The 19,574-nt window shown below is 38.5% G+C and overlaps 1 protein-coding gene across 1 annotated transcript in view; it reads right to left on the reverse strand.

The window, feature by feature from the left end:
- Positions 1–416: 416 nt before the first annotated feature.
- The window catches only part of LOC140522713 (putative olfactory receptor 2I1), a 31,932-nt gene continuing 12,774 nt past the window's right edge, over positions 417–19,574 (reverse strand). The window contains exon 2 of the mRNA XM_072638019.1: positions 417–1,882. Within this exon, the coding sequence (XP_072494120.1) occupies positions 950–1,882 (933 nt within the window). The 3' untranslated portion in view covers positions 417–949. The remainder of the gene's footprint in view (positions 1,883–19,574) is intronic.

Consider the following 19,574-nt stretch of genomic DNA (forward strand, 5'->3'; position numbering starts at 1 on the left):
TATTTTATACATCTCCCCATCCCTTAAATACATACTCCTTTATGTGTCCTGAGAAATGGGGGTAACAAGGAAAGATGTGCTCCTGCTTTTCTCTCCTACAAGAGGGGTTGGTGTCATAAGGGAAATAAAGTCTTCTTGAAAATAGTTTTGGAGGATTATTCTCTTGCTTGTGGTAAGAATTTAGGAAAGATGAGGGAAGACTTATCTGTTGTTCTTCCTATTAAGCTTCCCTCCTTTAACAATCCCCAAACCTTCTAGTGGGGCTTTGCAGTTTCATTGGATCTCATCCCAGCCCTTTTTCTCCTTCCCAAGATTGCCCTTTCTTCATTTAAGCTCCCTACCTTTTGTATGTAGGCCATGTCTTTTCTCTTAGATACTCTTCTGCTTTCTATCCACTACTTCAACTCTTTGCTGTTTTCAAAATCTCAAAAAGTCCTTCCTCTTTCAGAACTAAACTGAGTATGCCCATCAGACATTTCTTATCCTAATCCCTTTTGTATCCCCTCTTGCTCATTTAAGTACTGAAGTCTGTTGATTGTATAGACCAGCATAGTGTATGTGTCATGTCTGCTTCTGTGTTGGTCTAGTCTTCTCTTACACTTGCCCAAAAGCAGGGACCATGTGATCTTTATGAAACTGGATGCTTCTTTAGAATAGCAGTCCCATCTTTATTTCATCCGTAGATTCCATTAACCGGGAGAACATCTACGGTGAAAACTGCGTTTCTCTTAATAAATGTGGACTTGGATGCTGGAGATGCCTTCTCCTTCATCAGTCTGGTAGCACTGAATGGGCAAGATCTTTTCATACCATTAGTTCTAGAACTTGAGAGCTATTTCTTTAAGCTCACCACTCCACAATCCATGAGGATTGTAGAGTGATGGACTGGCCCACTGATAAATAATGTGACCCTTGGCTTCAGAAAAGAAACTCTCCCCTAAATCCACCCTTATCTCTGCCTCCACTCTACTGTGCCCAGAAACCTTTTCGCAGCCCCCTTCACCTCCTTGTTCCTCAGGGTGTAGATAATGGGGTTGAGGGCAGGAGTGACCACAGTGTAAAACAAGGAGACGAACTTGCCTTGCCCCTGGGAGTAACTGTGTGTGGGCTGCAGGTATGTGTAGATGGCAGAACCATAGAATAGACAGACAGCCGTGAGGTGAGAACTGCAGGTCCCCATTGCTTTTCTCCTCCCTGTCTGGGATTTCATCCTCCACACCGCACCGCCCACAGTCCCATAGGAGACCAGGATGACAGAGCAGGGCACCAGCAGTATAACTACGCGAGCAGCAAACATCTGTTGCTCCACGGTACCCCCGCCCCCGCAAGCCAGTTTCAACAGAGCTGGTAGTTCGCAGATGAAGTGATCCACACCCCGGGGCCCGCACAACTGCCGCGTGCCCAGTAGTATGGTCTGCGCCAGTGAATTAGTGAACCCACCCAGCCAGCTGGCAGCCGCCAGCGCCCTACATAGGCTGGGCGAGGCCAGGGCTGTGTAATGGAGAGGACGGCACACTGCGGCGGAGCGGTCCAGCGCCATCACCGCCAGAAGGACGCATTCAGTGGAACCCAGTGCCAGGGAGATGTAGAGCTGGGTCATGCACCCGGCGCGGGACAGCGCCCTTGCCCAGCCCCAGAGGTTGGCCAGCAGCAACGGAACAACGCTGGTGGTGAAGCATACATCCACCAGGGCGAGATGGCAGAGGAAGTAGTACATAGGCGCGTGGAGGTGGGGGTCCCGGACCGCCAAGAAGACCAGCGCTGAGTTGCCAACCAGGGTAAGGAGGTAACAGAAGAGGATCAGGGCGAAAAGTAGCGGCTGGAGCGACGGCCAGTCGGAGAATCCCAGAAGAAAGAAGCATTCACTAAGACTGTGGTTGGTCTAAGAGGAAGAAAATGACCCAGAATTGTTTTTGAGTCCCTGTGGAAAACCCAGACCCAGTGAGAAATCATCTTCCTGTCCCTCCTCAAGTTTCTCCCTCCCTCCCCTTCTCACATTTATATAGAACTTTGCATGTTTACCAAGCCTTTTCTAGAGGACTATACCTTTTTTAACATATGAAGAGGCAGAGCCTGAGACAATGTTATCTCCTCCGGACCCCACTTTGGACAGTAATCCTCATGAAGGGTAGGAATCATTTTTTTCTCTTTTTAAAAATTTTGTAGTCTCTATCCCTTCCACAGAATAAGTGTTTAATATATATTTGTGGAAATGGATTGGATTGAGACCGACTTGCCTAGAAACTGACAGGGCCTGAGCCTGGACTGGAGTTGGGGGAATTGTAAGAGAAAGCACCATTAGATACTCAGAAAACAATCCCCACTCCTTCTCCATTGAAATTCTATCTCTGCTACTCATCACGTATTCGATTTTGGTCAATTCACTTTGCCTACCTGGGTCTCAGTTTCTTAATCTGTAAAATAAAGCCTTCCAGTAAATGACCAACTTTCCCACCAACTCTATGTTCTTTTGACTCCAAAAGCAGCACTTCCTATGTTACTTTTTTAAAGAAGCAAAAACTGGAAATAAGGGTCAGGGTTTGGGAACAAAAGTATGTATGCAACATTTGTCTTTTAAACCTTTCACAAGTCTGAAATGAATGTAAGTGGAGCAACACAAAGATATGTATTATGTATAGCTTGGTTTAAGAATAAAACTATTGGTATTTTAAAATTTAAAATAATTCCAAGTTTCCTAATTGAATGCACTGTTCAATTTTTTTGTAATTTTTTAATGGGAATTTCCATTACTAGCTCTAGTTCTACAAACTGGAAATAATTCTAGTAGTGTAAACTTTTTTTTAATTTTTTTTTTTTTTTTTAGTGAGAGTTGTATCACAACAAAGCAATGTGAATACCCTGCAGTTATCACTGCAAAGAAATTTTGCCTGTTTTTCAGAAGTTGTGTTCTGGAAAAAACAATGTGAACAGAAAAGTGAATGGGGCATGTACAAAAGAGAAGTAGTATGTTGTAGGGAATGAACACTGAAGTAGCAGTCAGAAGACTGTTACTTTATGACCTCTGAGTCAGTAAGTAAAGAAACTTCCTTATCTGTAAAATGGGACTATGAATTTCTTTATGGTATAGGATTGTTGTGATATTAAAGAGAGGTAGTTTATCTGAAAGTGTTCTGAAAAGCCTACAGCACTAAACAAATGTAGTTAGTGGTATTATGTCAAAGTTTATCATGAAACACTTATGGTTCAAAGGAATAGGCCCTAGGTCTAGAGTTTTAAAAGCTGGGTTTAATTCCTGACTTTGCTACTTACCGCTTGTGTGACTTTGGGTAAGTCACTCCCCTCTGTAGGCCTCAGTTCCTCCTCTGTAAAATGAAAGGGACAGTATGCTCAGTGACCTCTGAGGTCCTTCCAATCTTGAATCTCGTGATCCTTTATTTAGTAGAATAAAGTCTGGTTGATGATTGGAAAGTGACTGTGGTATAGAATAGGGGTGGTGACCTGCAGACTCCAGGTCACATGTGGTCCTCTAGGTCCTCAAGTGCAACCCTTTGAATCCAAACTTCACAGAACAAATCCCGTTAATAAAAAGATTTGTTCTATAAAACTTGCACTCAGTCAAAAAAAAAAAATACATCCAAGGACCTAGAAGGCCACATGTGACCTCGAATCCATAGGCTTCCTACCCCTTGTATAGTGGATTGTGCATGATCATTTGGAATTGTAAAGCCTGAGTTCTAATTCTGGCACTCTTTAGTTGTATGACCAGAGGTAAATCACTGAATTTTTTTCAGATTCTCACTTTCCTCACCTGTGAAATTAAGAGGTTCATAGAAATTTAGAACTGGAAATAAACTTACAAGGCATTCATCCAAAGTTCACCTTACATATGAGGAAACCAAGGACCTTATTATTGAAAGGAATTGTGCAAGGCTGTAAAACTAGGAAGTGGCAGAAATAAGACTTAAACCCAGGAGGTAAATCCAATGTTTTTATACACCATGTGCAAGTCAAGATATCACCCTCATGATGTTACTGGTCCTCTTTGAGAATGAAGGAGGAGCAGCTACAACAAGAAGACTTGTCTGAGTCTTTTCAGGAGCTGGGCAATAAATGTGTCATAGATATGGAGCTACAAGGAATTTCAAAGGCCATCTAGACAAACTTCTTCCTTTTACAGAGGAGGAAACTGAGGCCCATGAAGGTTAAATGAGTAGGTCAGAGTTACACATAGATAGTAAACATCAGAGATTGGATTTGAACTCTAGTGATCTGTCTGATTCAACAGTCAGTGATTTACTGTAGAATGGGCAATAGCTAATCATTTTTTTTTCTAATTTTCACTTCTGATCAGCATCATCTCCATTTTCCCTCTGCTGAGGTGCAATCAAGAGATGACCCAGCTCTATTAACAAAAGACAACAAAAGGGAAACCCACAAACAAATAAAGGAGTCAAAGAATCGTAAAATGATAGAACTGGAGTTTGGGGGATCTTTTAGTCTTACATTCTTGTTTTAGAGATCTGGAAACAAGCTCTTGTGACAGTTTTGCTACTTCTCAGCTGTGTGTCTTTGGCCAATTACTCCCCTTCCCTGGGTCTGAGTTTTCTCATTGGTAAATTGTGTCTGTGGGGGAGCATGAATGGATGAGATGATCCTTCAGGTGAATTTTAGAGCTAAATATTATTGTTCTACCTAATTCTCCTAGACTGGAATCTGCTGTTTGTAATTTGCTACTTGTTATCAGAGTATAGAAATATATCATTTGTAGTGCAATGTGTGAGATAGGTAGATAGATAGAGAGACAGAGACAGAGAGAGAGAGAGAGAGAGAGAGAGAGAGGCAGAGAGAGAAGAAGATTAATTACCACTAACTCACATTAGTATAGCACTTTACAGTTTATGAAGTCCTTTCTTTGCAACAATCCTATAAAACAGGGAGTGAATGGTAAAGGAACCATCATTAATATGTGGATAGACACCAATCCCTCCCAGAGTAACTGTGTCTTTGTGTGTTCTCCTTGAAAATACCACTGGGATACATAGACCTGTGTGGTAACTGATTAGTACAATAATCATTATTGTAGTGCATAAAATATGGCTCAGTTTGTAAAAATTACTTTGAGCATAAAAATCATATCGTTCATGCATGTGACACAACTTAAATTATTTTGCTAGATAAAATATATAATACAAAATATAACAAATAATAATATGATATAATAATATATAATATAAATTATATATGATTATAATAGTGATTAATATCATTTTCTATAAAATTGATTAATTAATTGATTAATCTTAAGCACTGTACTCATAATTCCCAAGGAAAAGTCATAATCACAATTACTTTCAATTTTACAGGAAAACAAACCTAGATAAGTTTATAGGAAAATGGTGGGAAGAAATCCTCCCTTTCCAATGTTTCTCTTTTCCTATATATCTTCATATCTCTAGTATCACCCATGCTTAGGGCCTCATCATTGCCTGATAGTACAAGAGAAAATAATGGCTCTATGACTCTAGGTGAGTCTCTTTCTTTCTTTTGGCCTTTTCCTCATCTATAAAATGAGGAACCTGAACTCCTGAACTAGGTGTCCCCTAAGAACTTTTCAGTTCTTCCAGCCTATGATTCTATCAGGGGAGAAATAACTTGAGGACTTACTTCAGATGGAAACCATGTACCATTTCTTTTCTTCCCTTGCATTAGACAGCCTAATACAGAAAACCTTCCACTAAGATTGCTGGTGTGTTGGGGTCCCCTAGACCATTATGGGGATCCCTAAACCCGACCCAAGGCTCTTGTCCGGCAAGAGACCTTGATCTAGTGAGTAATGAATGAGGCGGGAGGCAAGTTGGTGAGAACTCCATTTATTCCAGCTAGCTCACACACTTTTATAGCCTTAATTATGTGAACATTCCTAAGCCTATACCTTGAACCTATCACCTAACACTATTCCTTATATGGGTGTCTTCTCCACTGGACATCTGGAGCTGGACAAAGAACTGCCACGTTGCCAACAAAGATGAGACCCTTCCTCCTGAAATCCATCTAGTTCCACCCCTACTGACAAGCTCCCAGGTTATCTAGACAGGCTCTCAGTGTGGCGTCCTATGATGGACAGGGATCGGCTCTAACTCGTCCCATTACAATCAGTTACCACACAGATCTATGTATCCCTGTGGTGTTTTCAAGGAGAAACAGAAAGACATAGTTGCTCTGGGAGGGACTGGTGGCTATCCACATATTAATGATGGTTCCTTTACCACTAACTCCCTGTCTTATAGGATTGTTGCAAAGAACTTCGTAAACTGTAAAGTGCTATACTAATGTGAGCTAGTGGTAATTAATCTCTCTCTCTCTCTCTCTCTCTCTCTCTCTCTCTCTCTCTCTCTCTCTCTCTCCCTCCCTCCCTCCCTCCCTCTCTCTCTCTCTCTCTCTCTCTCTCTCTCTCTCTCTCTCTCTCTCTCTTTCTTTCTATCTACCTATCTATCTCACACAAACACAAACACATACACTTTTCCCTTATATTCTTTTTCTTTATTTCTCTCACTCTATTCTTTCTCTTCTTTTCTGGAAATAAAAACCTCACAGCTTTCCCCCAGGTTCAATATTTAACCTTTCTCAGGCTTCTCTCAGTCTTAACTCTTCTCTTCTTTCAATTTCCTCTTCCATTATACAGAACTTTAAAGGGGAGGTGGGGGGGGGGGGGGCGGCGTTAGAATGTCAAAAGTCAATAATGAAGAGGGAGTGCATTCCAGGCAAAATAGATGACTCTTCTAAATTCAAGAAGGTGGGAGGTCATGAGAAGTTAGCAGTTTGACTGGCAAGTAAATTGGTGAAGGGAAAAGTGTGATATAAAACTCAAGAGACAGATTGGAACCAGAGTGTAGATGCCTTTAGATGCCAGTCTAAAGAATTTGTATTGTATTCTATAGGCATTAATGAGCTGCTGAAGATTTATGAACAGGAAAAAGACATAGTCAGACCTGTGCATCAGGAAGACAATTTTGGCAACTGTGTTGTGCATGGATTGTCAAGTAGAGGGACTGAATTCAGGGAGATAGGTTAGGAGGCTACCATGAGGGCTCAAGTTATTGTTAATGGGAATATGAAATAAGTAGTATGGTATCAATCTCCATGGTGGGCAGGGGCAGATGTGAAAGTTGCCTGTGGAGTTAGAATCAATGAGACTCAATAACAGAAATTAAGACAATTGAAAGGGTCAAAGATGACTCAGAAGAGAATAGAAGATTTGAGAAGAGGAAGGGTACATTTTAGCGGTCTTAATTATTTAAAGGCTAATGTGAAGAGATATTCTCATTAGCTCCATGAGGATAGAAGTTTTAGGAAAGCAGTTTTATAGATGGAGGAGGGGAGATGACTTTCTAACAATGAAAAGGTTCCAAAAGTGTAATTAATGGGTTTAGTGGGCTTTTCTTCATTACAGGTTTTCAAGTAGAGGTTGATTCACTTATTTGTAGGGGCTTTTATAAAGGGTTTTCTTTGAGGGGGTGGGTATCAGTGGGCGTAGAAGACCACTTTCAGATTCTGTGATTTTGCATGCCCTATTTCATACATATTCACCTTGCTCTTTCACATTCCTAGACTTGCAGCACTGATTCTAGAGTCAGAGGATCTCAGTTCAGATGGCACCATGGCATAACCTTCCTGAGTCCTAGTTCCTTCTTTTGTAGAGTGAGGGGATTGGACCAAATAACCTCTGAAGACCCTGCCAGCTCTACATCTGTGGCACTGGCCCATCAACATCACCTTACACATTTTTACCAGGCACAATTTTAGGTTTTTATCCCTTCACCGTAAAAGCACCCAAGAAGATATTTACACCCAAATAATCTGCTTCTGGTTCCCTGCCTACTCTGCAGGGTGAGTATATGGAACTCCAAACTGGCTTCTCCCCAGAAAGTCATTGATTTTGGTCCACTAATAATAATAGCTAGCATTCGTGTAGCAGTTTATAGTTGGTGAAGTGCTTTACGAATATTATCTCATTTTGTCCACACAACAATCCTAGAAAGTAAGTGCTGTTAGTATTCACATCTAAAGATGAGGAAACTTAGTAAGGAAGTGGTCAAGTGATTTGCCAGGGTAACTCAGCTAGTCAGTGTCTGAAGTCAGTTTTGAACTTAGGTCAGGCCTGAGTACAGGTTCATCACTCTACTGTGCCATCTAGCTGCCAAATAATCATAGGTCACATTTATATTCTTGGGTTTACAGAGAACTTCTGTCACAACAACCCCATGACATAGGCAATGTGGGCATTAACTATCTAGGTTTCCTGATTCAATATCCAAATTGTTTTTTACATCAGTATAATGTAGTTTCTTATATAGAAGGAACCTTTAGAACTCATTCATTTTATCCTGCAAATGGAAGGTATTATTACACTTAACAAAATTCCGTGCCAACAAAAGAAGTAATTGCCCTGTTGGGAATGCAGCGGTAATAAATTTTGTGAGTTAATTTGTTAAACAACCTCAGTGTAAAACTAAACAATGATTTCCATTAATAAAAATTATTCTTCAAATAAGTTTTGGAAATCAGATGGTCTGGTTTGAACAATTTTAGTTTTACCAGATTAAAAAAATTATTTTTTAATGTGAACCTTTATCTGAGTAGCTATGAAAATATTGATTCCATTGTGTATAACAACTGGCTTGTGCTACACTTTAGGAGTGTCAGTATTTACTGTCTTTCTCTTCTTCTCCTTGTTCACTCATGAAAATAACTGGACCCTGAAAGGCTTTATCAAAAATTTGGAAAATTGAACATAAATAAAAACTAAAATACATACATACATACATATATATACATATATACATACATATATACATATATATATAGTAGTGACTTATACAAGGTTATAAATTGGTGAAAAAAAATCAGACTGGAATCTGGAATCTAGATCTCATGAACCTTTTGTCTAGGACTCTTTCCATGACACTAAATGAATTCTCCTGTTACTCCTTGCTCTATTCCTGCCATTTGTTGATGTAAATTAAAGGAATTCATTTCAATATGAAAAGAACAATGTTAGGAAGAAAACTTACTGCTTCATTTGCCCCAGAATGCTTCCAAATCCAGGCTGTTGTCCTTAGCCTCATTCTACAGATACTAGAAAACCAAACTCACCTTTATCTCTCATTTTCATCTCACTCTTTCTCTCTGGAGTTGAATTTCAGAGCTTTTGGTTAACACATTGGCCTTCTGGTTTCTCTCTGACTCCTTTATGTGTGAATCCAGTATAATAAATTGAAAAATAGATATCAGCGCCAGATGGTGCTAAAAGGCATGACTGAGGGCTGGGAAGGGACTGCAGGATATTATTTCCTAGATCATTAAGAAGGAGGTGGATATGAAGTGAATGCCATCTGTCCTAAGAGCAAAGGAAGGATATGATCCTTCTGTGTCTAATCTGGAAAGGAGTGGTAATGGTGGTGGGCTAGCATCCTGGGAAGGGTCCTGTGGTTGAGAGCTGATAGGAGAACAACGAAGGGTTAGAAGGAGATTTTATAATCTTCCTGGGAGCAACAGTAGCTACTCTTCTGATGCTGAAGGACAGGGGAGTTGTTGTGAGAAGAAAAGAGAGGGAGAGTCAGGGCTTTCAGTCTCTTGGAAGGGAACACTAAGGCTCTGGGGGCAACCATGCATCCTATTCCAACAATTATGTTGGTATAGAGGTGTCCAGAGAGGAAGTCCCCAAGGTAAGGAGTGGGAAGTTTAGGAAAGAAAATCCCTATAGGACACTGTGTGTCTGGCAGCAGGAATTGGGATGCATTGCAGTGGTGTGGAGGGAAATGGAGGGCTTGGGGGGAAGAATTAACCTAGTACAATGTCCATTTTTTCACCAGGCTTGGTCTACTAGAAAAGTCTCCCCCACCTGAATCTTATCATTGCTATCCTGATCTCTCACTATCATCATAATTACTTTATGTCATTTGCATTCTGCTCTTTCTAGCCAATGGAGTTGTATCTTTTCTTATATGTCAAGAAAAATCTAATCTGTTGTTTTAGGGTTGGAAGGATGTAAGGAGACTTGAAATTCTATTCACCTAAGACAAACTTTGTAGAAATATATCAAATTGAATTAGATTCTCTCTCTTCCTCCAATCATCAACTAACATTTATCAAATACCTATTAGGTACAAAAACACTGTGATAGAGTTATTTTAGCCTTTTTGTAGGTAATATGAAATGAATTGTTTTGAGACATTATGTCCCTCATCATTGGGGAGAGATCAGATGCTCTCCATGCAAGATGAGATAGGGTATTGGTCAAATATTTTGCCTTGATATGGAAGGTATACCAGAACATACAGAATCACTCCCATCAAACTTTTTAGACTTATTTCTCATTGCTCTTAACACAATCCATCTGCTCCAGTTGAGCTGACCTATTTCATGTTCTTTAAATAGGCTGAACATCTGCCCCTTTCTGGCTTTGCATTTATAATGCTTGGAGTTCCTCTCATACTCCAGAAAACTTCCCTAGATTAAAAAGCATATTGTGGGTCCACCTAAATGAGCTGTGACTACTTTCTCTTCCTAGACCAGAGAACATAGTTCAAAGTAAAAATATTTAAACAAATAGTATAGCCAAAATAAGTGACAAGAAAGACCCCCATGACCAGGGAGTAGGCAGGAACCAAGATGGCAGAGTAAGCATTAAATCACTGTTTCTCTCCCACATTCATCTCCGTGAAACCATAAAATAGCACCCCAGGACACATCCTGGAACACGGGAGCCAACAGGAAGACAGAGTAGTCTTTTAACCCAAGAAGCTTGTAGGATCAGCAAGAAAGGTCCATCTCACTTCTGTAAAAGGGGAGCATATTCCAGGCAGGAAGTGTCCCAGAAAGCCCCACCTTAGTCAGCCAAAGGGAGATTCTGAACCCTAGTGGGGTGAAGCAGGCAAAAGCCAACACCAGGATCCCCCAGGGTACCTTATCAAAGCCATGAGAATCAGCAGACTCCAATTTGAAGAACAACCATGTATTTCAGTACAGACCAGGGCAGCTGGACATCATCTTAATGTCAGACCTCCAGGTGATTTAGTGCAGCCTAGGACAAACAGGCTGCACCTCCAGAGATGAGACTTCACATGCTCCAGTGTAGCCCCAGGAAAATGCAGAAAAACCACACCTGGCCTCAGCACACACCAGACACCCTCATTATGACACCAGCTCAGCACAAGGAAAGCTACCTGACCCCCACCACCTCCAACTGGCAGTACCTGAGGCTCCAGTGCACAAAGCTGGCCTCTAGCACAAGAAACTTAGGACAGTGCCCATGGTGTTACAGCACGAGAGTTCAACTTTAAAGCCAGAAAATAGTCAAACAAGATGAACAAGATGCAGAAATGAACATTGACCATAGAAAGTTACTGTGGGAACACAGCAGATCAAAACATAAACTCAGAAGAAGACAACATTGACAATATACCTATATCTGAAACCTCAAAGCAGAATACGAAATGATCTCAAGCCCAAAAAAGTCTTTCTTAGAAGATCTCAAGAAGGATTTTAAAAGTCAAATAAGAGAGGTGGAAGAAAAATTGGGAAAAGAAATGAGAGATATGCAAGAGAGAGCCAACAGCCTTGAAAAGGAAAAACAAAAATTGACTAAAGGAAACAATTCCTTAAAAAATACAATTGGCCAGATTTCGGGGGGTAGGGAAGAGAAATCCACTGAAGAAAATAATTCCTTCAAAAGTGAAATTGGGCAAATGGAAAAGGATTTACAAAAGTTCACTGAAGGGAAAAACTCCTTTAAAAGTAGAATTGGCCAAATGGAAAAGGAGGTACAAAAACTAACTGAAGAAAATAAAAATTAGAACAGAGCAAATGTAAGCTAATTATGCTATGAGGTATCAAGAATCAGTCAAACAAAGTCAAAAACTGAAAAAAATGGAAGAAAATATAAAATATTTCATTGGAAAAACAACTGACCTGGAAAAGAGATCCAAGAGACATAATGTAAGAATTATTGTACCATTTGAAAGCTGTGATCAAAAAAAGAGCCTGGACAGTATCTTTCAAGAAATTATCAAGAAAAATTTCCCAGAGGTCCTAGATCCAGAAGATAAAATAATCACTGAAAGAATCCACTAATTAGCTTCTGAAACACTGAAAGAATCCACTAATTAGCTTCTGAAAGAGATCCCAAAATGAAAACCCCAAGAAATATTGTAGCCAAAATCAAGATTTATCAGGTCAAGGAGAAAACGCTGCAAGCAGCCAAAAAGAAAGAATTTAAATATTTTAGAATCACAGTCAGGATTACACAGGACTTAGCAGCTTCTACACTAAATTATCAGAGGGCTTGGAATGTGATATTCTGGAAAGCAAGGAAACTTGAATTACAACCAAGAATCAACTGCCAGCAAAAACTGAGCATAAACTTTCACAGAATAAGATGGACCTTCAGTGAAATATGTGGTTTTCAATCATTCCTGATGACAAAACCAGAACTGAATAGAAGATTTGAACTTCAAATACAAGACTCAAGAGAAGCATAAAAAAAGTAAAAGGGAAAGAAAAAAAGTCATTCAATAAGGTTGAACTGTTTACATCCCTAAACAGGAAAATGATACTTGCAACTCTTGAGAACTGTATCTTTAATAGGTCACTTAGAAGGGGTATATATAGGCAGAAGGTGTTGGTATAAGTTGACTTTGATGTGGTGATAAAAAATTAATTAAGGGGGGGCAAATTGTACTGGGAGAAAAGGAAAGAAGGAGTCAGAAAAAGGTAATTCACATCAAATGAAGTGCAAACACCTATTACAGCAGAGGGACAGAAGACAGGGAGGCAAGCATTGTTTGAAATTTACTTACATAAGATATGGCTCAACAAAGGATTAGCATACACATTCAATTGGTTATAGAAATCTACCTTACTCTATAGGAAAGTAGGAGGAGAAAAGGGGAAAAAAGGGAGGGACTGATAAATGGGAGGGCAGACTGAAGGAGGAGGTGGTCAGAAGCAAAACAATAGTGAGGAGGGACTAGGTGAAAGGAGAGAGAAAAATATAAGTAGGGGGAAATAGCATGGAGAGAAAGACATAGATTGTAATTATTACTATGAATATGAAAAAGATGAACTCCCCCATTACATGGAAATAGATGGTAGAGTGGATTAAAAACCATAATCCTACAATATAGTGTTTGCTAGAAAAATATATATAGAGAGAGATACACATGGAATAAAGATAAAAGGATCAAGCAGAATATATTATGCTTCAACTGAAGTAAAAAAAAAAAAAGCAGGAGTAGCAATCCTTACCTCAGACAAGGCAAAAGCAAAAACATATCTAATTACAAGAGATAAGAAAGGGAACTTCATCTTGACAATGAAGTAATATCAATACTAACGATATATACACCAACTGGAATGGCATCCAGATTCTTAGAGGAAAAGTTAAGTGAACTTCAAGAAGAAATAGACAACAAAACTATACTAGTGGGGGATCTCAACTTCTCCTTATCAGAACTAGATAAATTTAACCTCAAAATATGAAAGAAGGTAAGGAGGTGAATAGAATTTAAAAATCTAGAAAAAGAACAAATTTAAAATCCCCAATTATATACCAAATTAGAAATTCTGAAATATCAAAAGAGTGACTGAGAAAATTGAAAGTAAGAAAGCTATTCAACAAATAAGTAAAACTAAGACCTGATTTTATGGGGGGGGGGGGGGAAGCAATAAAATAAACAAACTTTTAATTAATTTGATTTAAAAAAAGAAAGAAGAAAATCAAATAACCAGTGTCAAACATAGAGAAAGATGAATTCACCACCAATGAAGAGGAAATTAAAACAATAATTAAGAGTTATTTTGCCCATATTTATGCCACTGAATCTGACAATCTAAGTAATATAGATAAATATTTACAAAAACATAAATTGCCTAGATTAATAGAAGAGAAAATGAAATACTTAAATAACCTTATGTCAGAAAATGAAATTGAACATCCCCATCAATGAACTCCCTAAGTAAAAAATCTCCAGGGCCAGATAGATTTACAAGTGAATTCTGTCAAACATTTAAAGAACAAATAATTTCTATCCTATATAAACTATTCAGGAAAAATAGGCAAAGAAAGTGCCCTACCAAATTCTTTTTATGATACTAATATGGTACTGACACCTAAATAAAGAAGAGCCAAAACAGAGAAAGAAAATTGTAGATCAATTTCCCTCTTGAACATTGATGCAAAAATTTGAAATGAATATTAGCAAAGAGATTACAACAATTTATCGTGAGGATAATGTACTATGACTAGGTGGGATTTATACCAGGAATTCAGAGATGGTTCAATATTAGGAAAACTATCATCATAAGTGACCATATTAATAACAAAATTGACAGAAATCAAATGGTTATCTCAATGGGAGCAGATAAAAGCCTTTGACAAAATACAGCACCCATTCCTATTAAAAATTCTAGCAAGCATAGGAATAAATGGAATTTTTCTTAAAATGACAAATAGCATCTATCTCATGAGCAAGCATTATATGTAATGATGTTAGGCTAGAAGCATTCATGATAAGATCAGGGGATGAAACAAGAGTGCCCCTTATTCCCACTGTTATGCAATACTGTACTAGAAATACTAGTTTTAGCAATAAGAGCAGAAAAATGAAGGAATTGGAATAGGCAGTGAAGAAATAAAGCTATCACTCCTTGCAGATGATATAATGGTATTCTTAGAGAATCAACTAAAAAACAAATTGAAAAAATTCACAACTTTATTAATAAAGTTGCAAGTATAAAATAAACTCACAAAAATTGTTGGCATTTCTATACGTTACTAACAACCTTTCTATCTTAACCTATAAGTAAGTAGGGGGAAAGAGGACAGGAGAAGGCAGGGGTGATAGAAGGTAGGGCAGATTGTGGGAGGGGGTAATCAAAGCAAACACTTTTTGAGGAGGGGCAGGACGAAAGGGGAGAATGGAATAAACAGGGTGGGATAGGATCAAGGGAAACAGCCTTTCACAATGTGACTATTATGGAAGTGTTTTGCATGACTACACATGTATAATCTATATCAAATTGTTTGTCTTCTCTGTGAGGATGGGGAAGGAGGAAGGGAGAGAATTTGGTAATCAAAGTTTTAAAAATGGTTGTTAAAAATTGCTTTTACATATATCTGGGGATAAGATATACAGGCAATGCGGTATAGAAATCTATCTTACCTTGTAGGAATGGGGACAAGACAAGGGGGTGTGTGATAAGCATTAAGAGATAGAAAGAGAAATTTCATTTAAAGTAACTGCAGACAATTTAAATATTTAGGAGTCTACCTGCCAGGAAAAAACCAGTAACTGTATGAATACAACTACAAAACACTTTTTACACAAATAAAGTCAGATCTAAATAACTGGAAATATATCAGTAACTCATGGGTAGGCCAAGCTAATATACAAAAAAATGATAATTTTATCTAAATTAATTGCTAACTGTATTTCCCTCCACCCTTTTCTCCTTAACCCCATTTATTCTATTCTCTCTCTCCTTTCACTTTCTTCAAAAGTGTTTTGCTTCTGACTATTCCTTCCCCTAATCTACTCTCCCTTTTATCACACACCCCCTTCTCTTGTCCCCATTCCTACAAGGTAAGATAGATTTCTATACCGCATTGCCTGTGTATCTTATCCCCAGATATATGTAAAAGCAATTTTTAACAACCATTTTTAAAACTTTGAGTACCAAATTCTCTCCCTTCCTCCTTCCCCATCCTCACAGAGAAGACAAACAATTTGATATAGATTATACATGTGTAGTCATGCAAAACACTTCCATAATAGTCACATTGTGAAAGGCTGTTTCCCTTGATCCTATCCCACCCTGTTTATTCCATTCTCCCCTTTCGTCCTGCCCCTCCTCAAAAAGTGTTTGCTTTGATTACCCCCTCCCACAATCTGCCCTCCCTTCTATCACCCCTGCCTTCTCCTGTCCCCTTTCCCCCTACTTACTTATAGGTTAAGATAGATTTTGATATACAATTGAGTGTGTATGTTATTTCTTCTTTAAACCAATTCTTAGGAAAGTAAGGTAAATTCATTCCCTCTCACCTCCCCCATTTTCCTCTCCACTGTAAAAGCTTTTTCTTTTCTCTTTTATGTGAGATAATTTACCCCATTCTACCTTTCTCTTTCTCTCAGTACATTCCTCTCTCTCATCATTTAATTATATTTTTTTAGATAACAACCCTTCATAATCAACTCACACCCGTGCCCTCTCTGTGTATGTGTGTGTGTATTGATGCAAATATATATATATATGTATATATATATACATATATATACGTATATATGTAATATTCCAATACATACAAATATATGTATATACATATAAATATATATACTTATATATAATAGATAACATACATATAAATAATGTACACACACACACACACACACACACATATATATATATATAATATTTCAAGTCCTCCCATCTTTTAATGTAGAAGATGCTAAATCTTGTTTCATACTGCCTGCAGCTTCAATATGCTCAAATTTTTTTTCTGGCTGCTTGTAATATATTCTCCTTGAACCAATAATTCTGGAATTTGGATGTAACACTATTGGGAGTTTTCATTTTGGAAACCTTTCAGCAGGGGTTGGGTGAACTCTTTAATTTCTATTTTACCCTCTGCCACCAGAGTATCAGACCGGTTTTCCTTGATAATTTCTTGAAAGATGATGTCTAGGATCTTTTTGTTTTATCATGGCTTTCAGTTAGTCCAATAATTTTAAAATTATCTCTCCTGGATCTATTTTCTAGGTTAGCTGTTTTTTCCAATGAGATACTTCACATTGCCTTCTATTTTTTCATTCTTTTAGTTTTTTTTTTTTAATTTCTTGATTTCTCATGGAGTCATTACCTTCCATTTCCGCCATTCTAATTTTTAAGGAATTATTTTCTTCCATGAGCTGTTGGACTTCCTTTTCCATTGGGCCAGTTCTGCTTTTTAAAGCATTCTTCTCCTCTTTGGCTTTTTGGACCTCTTTTGTCACTTAGTCTAGTCTATTTTTTAAGGTTTCCTATTGGAAAATATTTGGAAGCCAACCACATATATTTTATTCACCCATGGAAAATAATCTGATCTTGTTGCCTTTTTCAAAGTAAGATTTATTACTCAATCAAGAATTAGAGCTTTGTTTTACATCTTTATCACTTCTTTCCTCTAAGGATAGATTTTACCCTCAGGCTATGGGAGAGTAAAAAACTACTTGTTCTCTATACCTTCTGTTAGGGAATCAAGACTGATCTCCATTTTTAAAACCTTTCTTCTTCTAGGAGCACTTTTATATAATTGTCATTACCCTTTAATTTTGAAATTCATGTTAACATTGGTTCATTGCAAATAGTTTCCAACTTACTCCAATTTTCTTTACTTTTCTTCCAATGGGTTCTTATCAAACCCTACAAATGACAGAATTGTATGTCTCTCCACACACTGATTTAAAATTTTATTTTCCTTCACTGATCTCTTTTTATGTGTGTTTATTTATTTATTTTTAGTTTTCAACATTGCCACAAAATTTTGAATTCCAAATTTTCTCCCCATCTCTCCCCTCTCCCCACACCAAAACACCATGCATTCTGATTATCTCTTCCCTCAATCTACCCTCCTTTCTATCATACCCCTCTCTTCCCTTATCCCCATTTTCTCTCTTTTCTTGTAGGGCAAGACAGATTTCTATATCCCATTGTCTGTATTTCTTATATCCCAGTTGCATGCAAAAACAATTCACAACACTCATTCGTAAAATTTTGAATTCCAACTTCTCTGCCTTCCTCCCTCTCCACCCATCCCCACTGAGAAGGCAAGCAATTCAATGTAGGCTATATACGTGTAGTTATACAAGAGGCTTCCATAATAGTTATGTTGTGAAACACTGACTCTATTTCCCTCCATCCTATCCTGCCCCTCGTTAATTCTATTCTCTCTATGGCCTTGCCCCTACCCAAAAGTATTACTTCTAATTACTCCCACCTCTCATTTGCCCTCCTTTCTATCATCCCCCCACACCCCACTTTTCCTCTTCTCCCCTAATTTCCTGTAGTGTAAGATAGATTTTCATGCCAAATTAAGTGTGCATGTTACTTCCTCCTTAAGACAAATGTGATGAGAGTGAGCTTCACTTTTTCCCCTCTCATTTCCCCACTTTTCCCATCCATTGCAAAAGCTTTTTCTTGCCTCTTTTATGAGAGATAGTTTGTCCCATTCATTTCTTCCTTTCTCCTCCCACTATATTCCTCTCTCATCCCTTAATTTTAGTGTGTGTGTGTGTGTGTGTGTATAATCCCTCCAACTACCCAAATACTGAGAAAAGTTTCAAGAGTTACAAATATTATCTTTCCATGTAGAAATGTAAACAGTTCAACTTTAGTAACTCCCTTAGGATTTCTCTTTCCTGTTTACCTTTTCTTGCTTCTCTTAAATCTTGAGTTTGAAAGTCAAATTTTCTATTCAACTCTGGTCTTTTCATCAAGAATGCTTGAAAGTCCTCTATTTCATTGAATGACCATTTTTTCTCCTGAAGTATTATACTCAGTTTTGTTGGGTAGGTGATTCTTGGTTTTAATTCTAGTTCATTTGACTTCTGGAATATCATATTCCACACCCTTCAGTCCCTTAATGTAGAAGCTACTAGATCTTGTGTTGCCAGAGTGGAAATGTCCAGTCTCTGGTCCCTGTCCTACAGGAGGCATACTACCAGAATGTTAACTTCTAGAATTCAGTCTAGGAAAAACAAACTGGACTAGGATACATGTTTGTTTATTTCTCTCAAAGTGGGAGAGCATGCATACAAATGCATGAGAGTTACAATCATCTTACACCATAGGCCAAGAAAAGTTCAAAATGGGTCCATGATTTAGACGATAAAGGATGACACTATAAGCAAATTAGGAGAGCAAAGATTTGCTTGCCTGTCAGATCTATGTAGAAAAGAAGAATTTATGACTAAACAAGGGATAGAGAACATTATGAAATGTAAAATGGATAAGTTTGAGTATATTAAATTGAAAAGATTTTTCACAAACAAAGTCAAGATTAGAAGGGAAGCAGAAATCTGGGAAACAATTTTCACAGCGAGTGTTTCTGATAAAGATCTCATTTCTAATATCTATGTGTCCTGCCTAATTGCCGTGGACTGCCTGGGTCATCTTACCTATACTTAGGTCTTTGGTGGCCAGCCAGATAAATGTAATGAGAGAAGAGACCTCCAGAGTCATACAGAAGTTGTAGGCTTTATTCCAGATCTTAGCTACATGTCAGCATGCAGGGCTAGTGCTCTCCATGGAGCCCCCTTCTCCTTCCAGAGGAGAGAGGAACCCTCCCCCTCTCAGTATGCAGAGCTAGTGCTCCCCACAAGAGCCCTCCGTGGGAGCCCCCTTCTCCTTCCCAAAGAGTAAGGAAAAAGGACCCTCAGGCTTTCCTGTCCCCATTTAAGCTCTCCCAGCTGCATAGTTCACTCGTGGACACTGTGCTTGCTCTCAGCCCCTTAGCCAATTAACAACAGGTGTGCTCAGACCATGGCCCAATCTCAAGGGTGGGATGCTCTCCCCAGCAA

Source organism: Notamacropus eugenii, chromosome 2 (assembly GCF_028372415.1).
Source record: "Notamacropus eugenii isolate mMacEug1 chromosome 2, mMacEug1.pri_v2, whole genome shotgun sequence".
NCBI classification, from domain to species: domain Eukaryota; kingdom Metazoa; phylum Chordata; class Mammalia; order Diprotodontia; family Macropodidae; genus Notamacropus; species Notamacropus eugenii.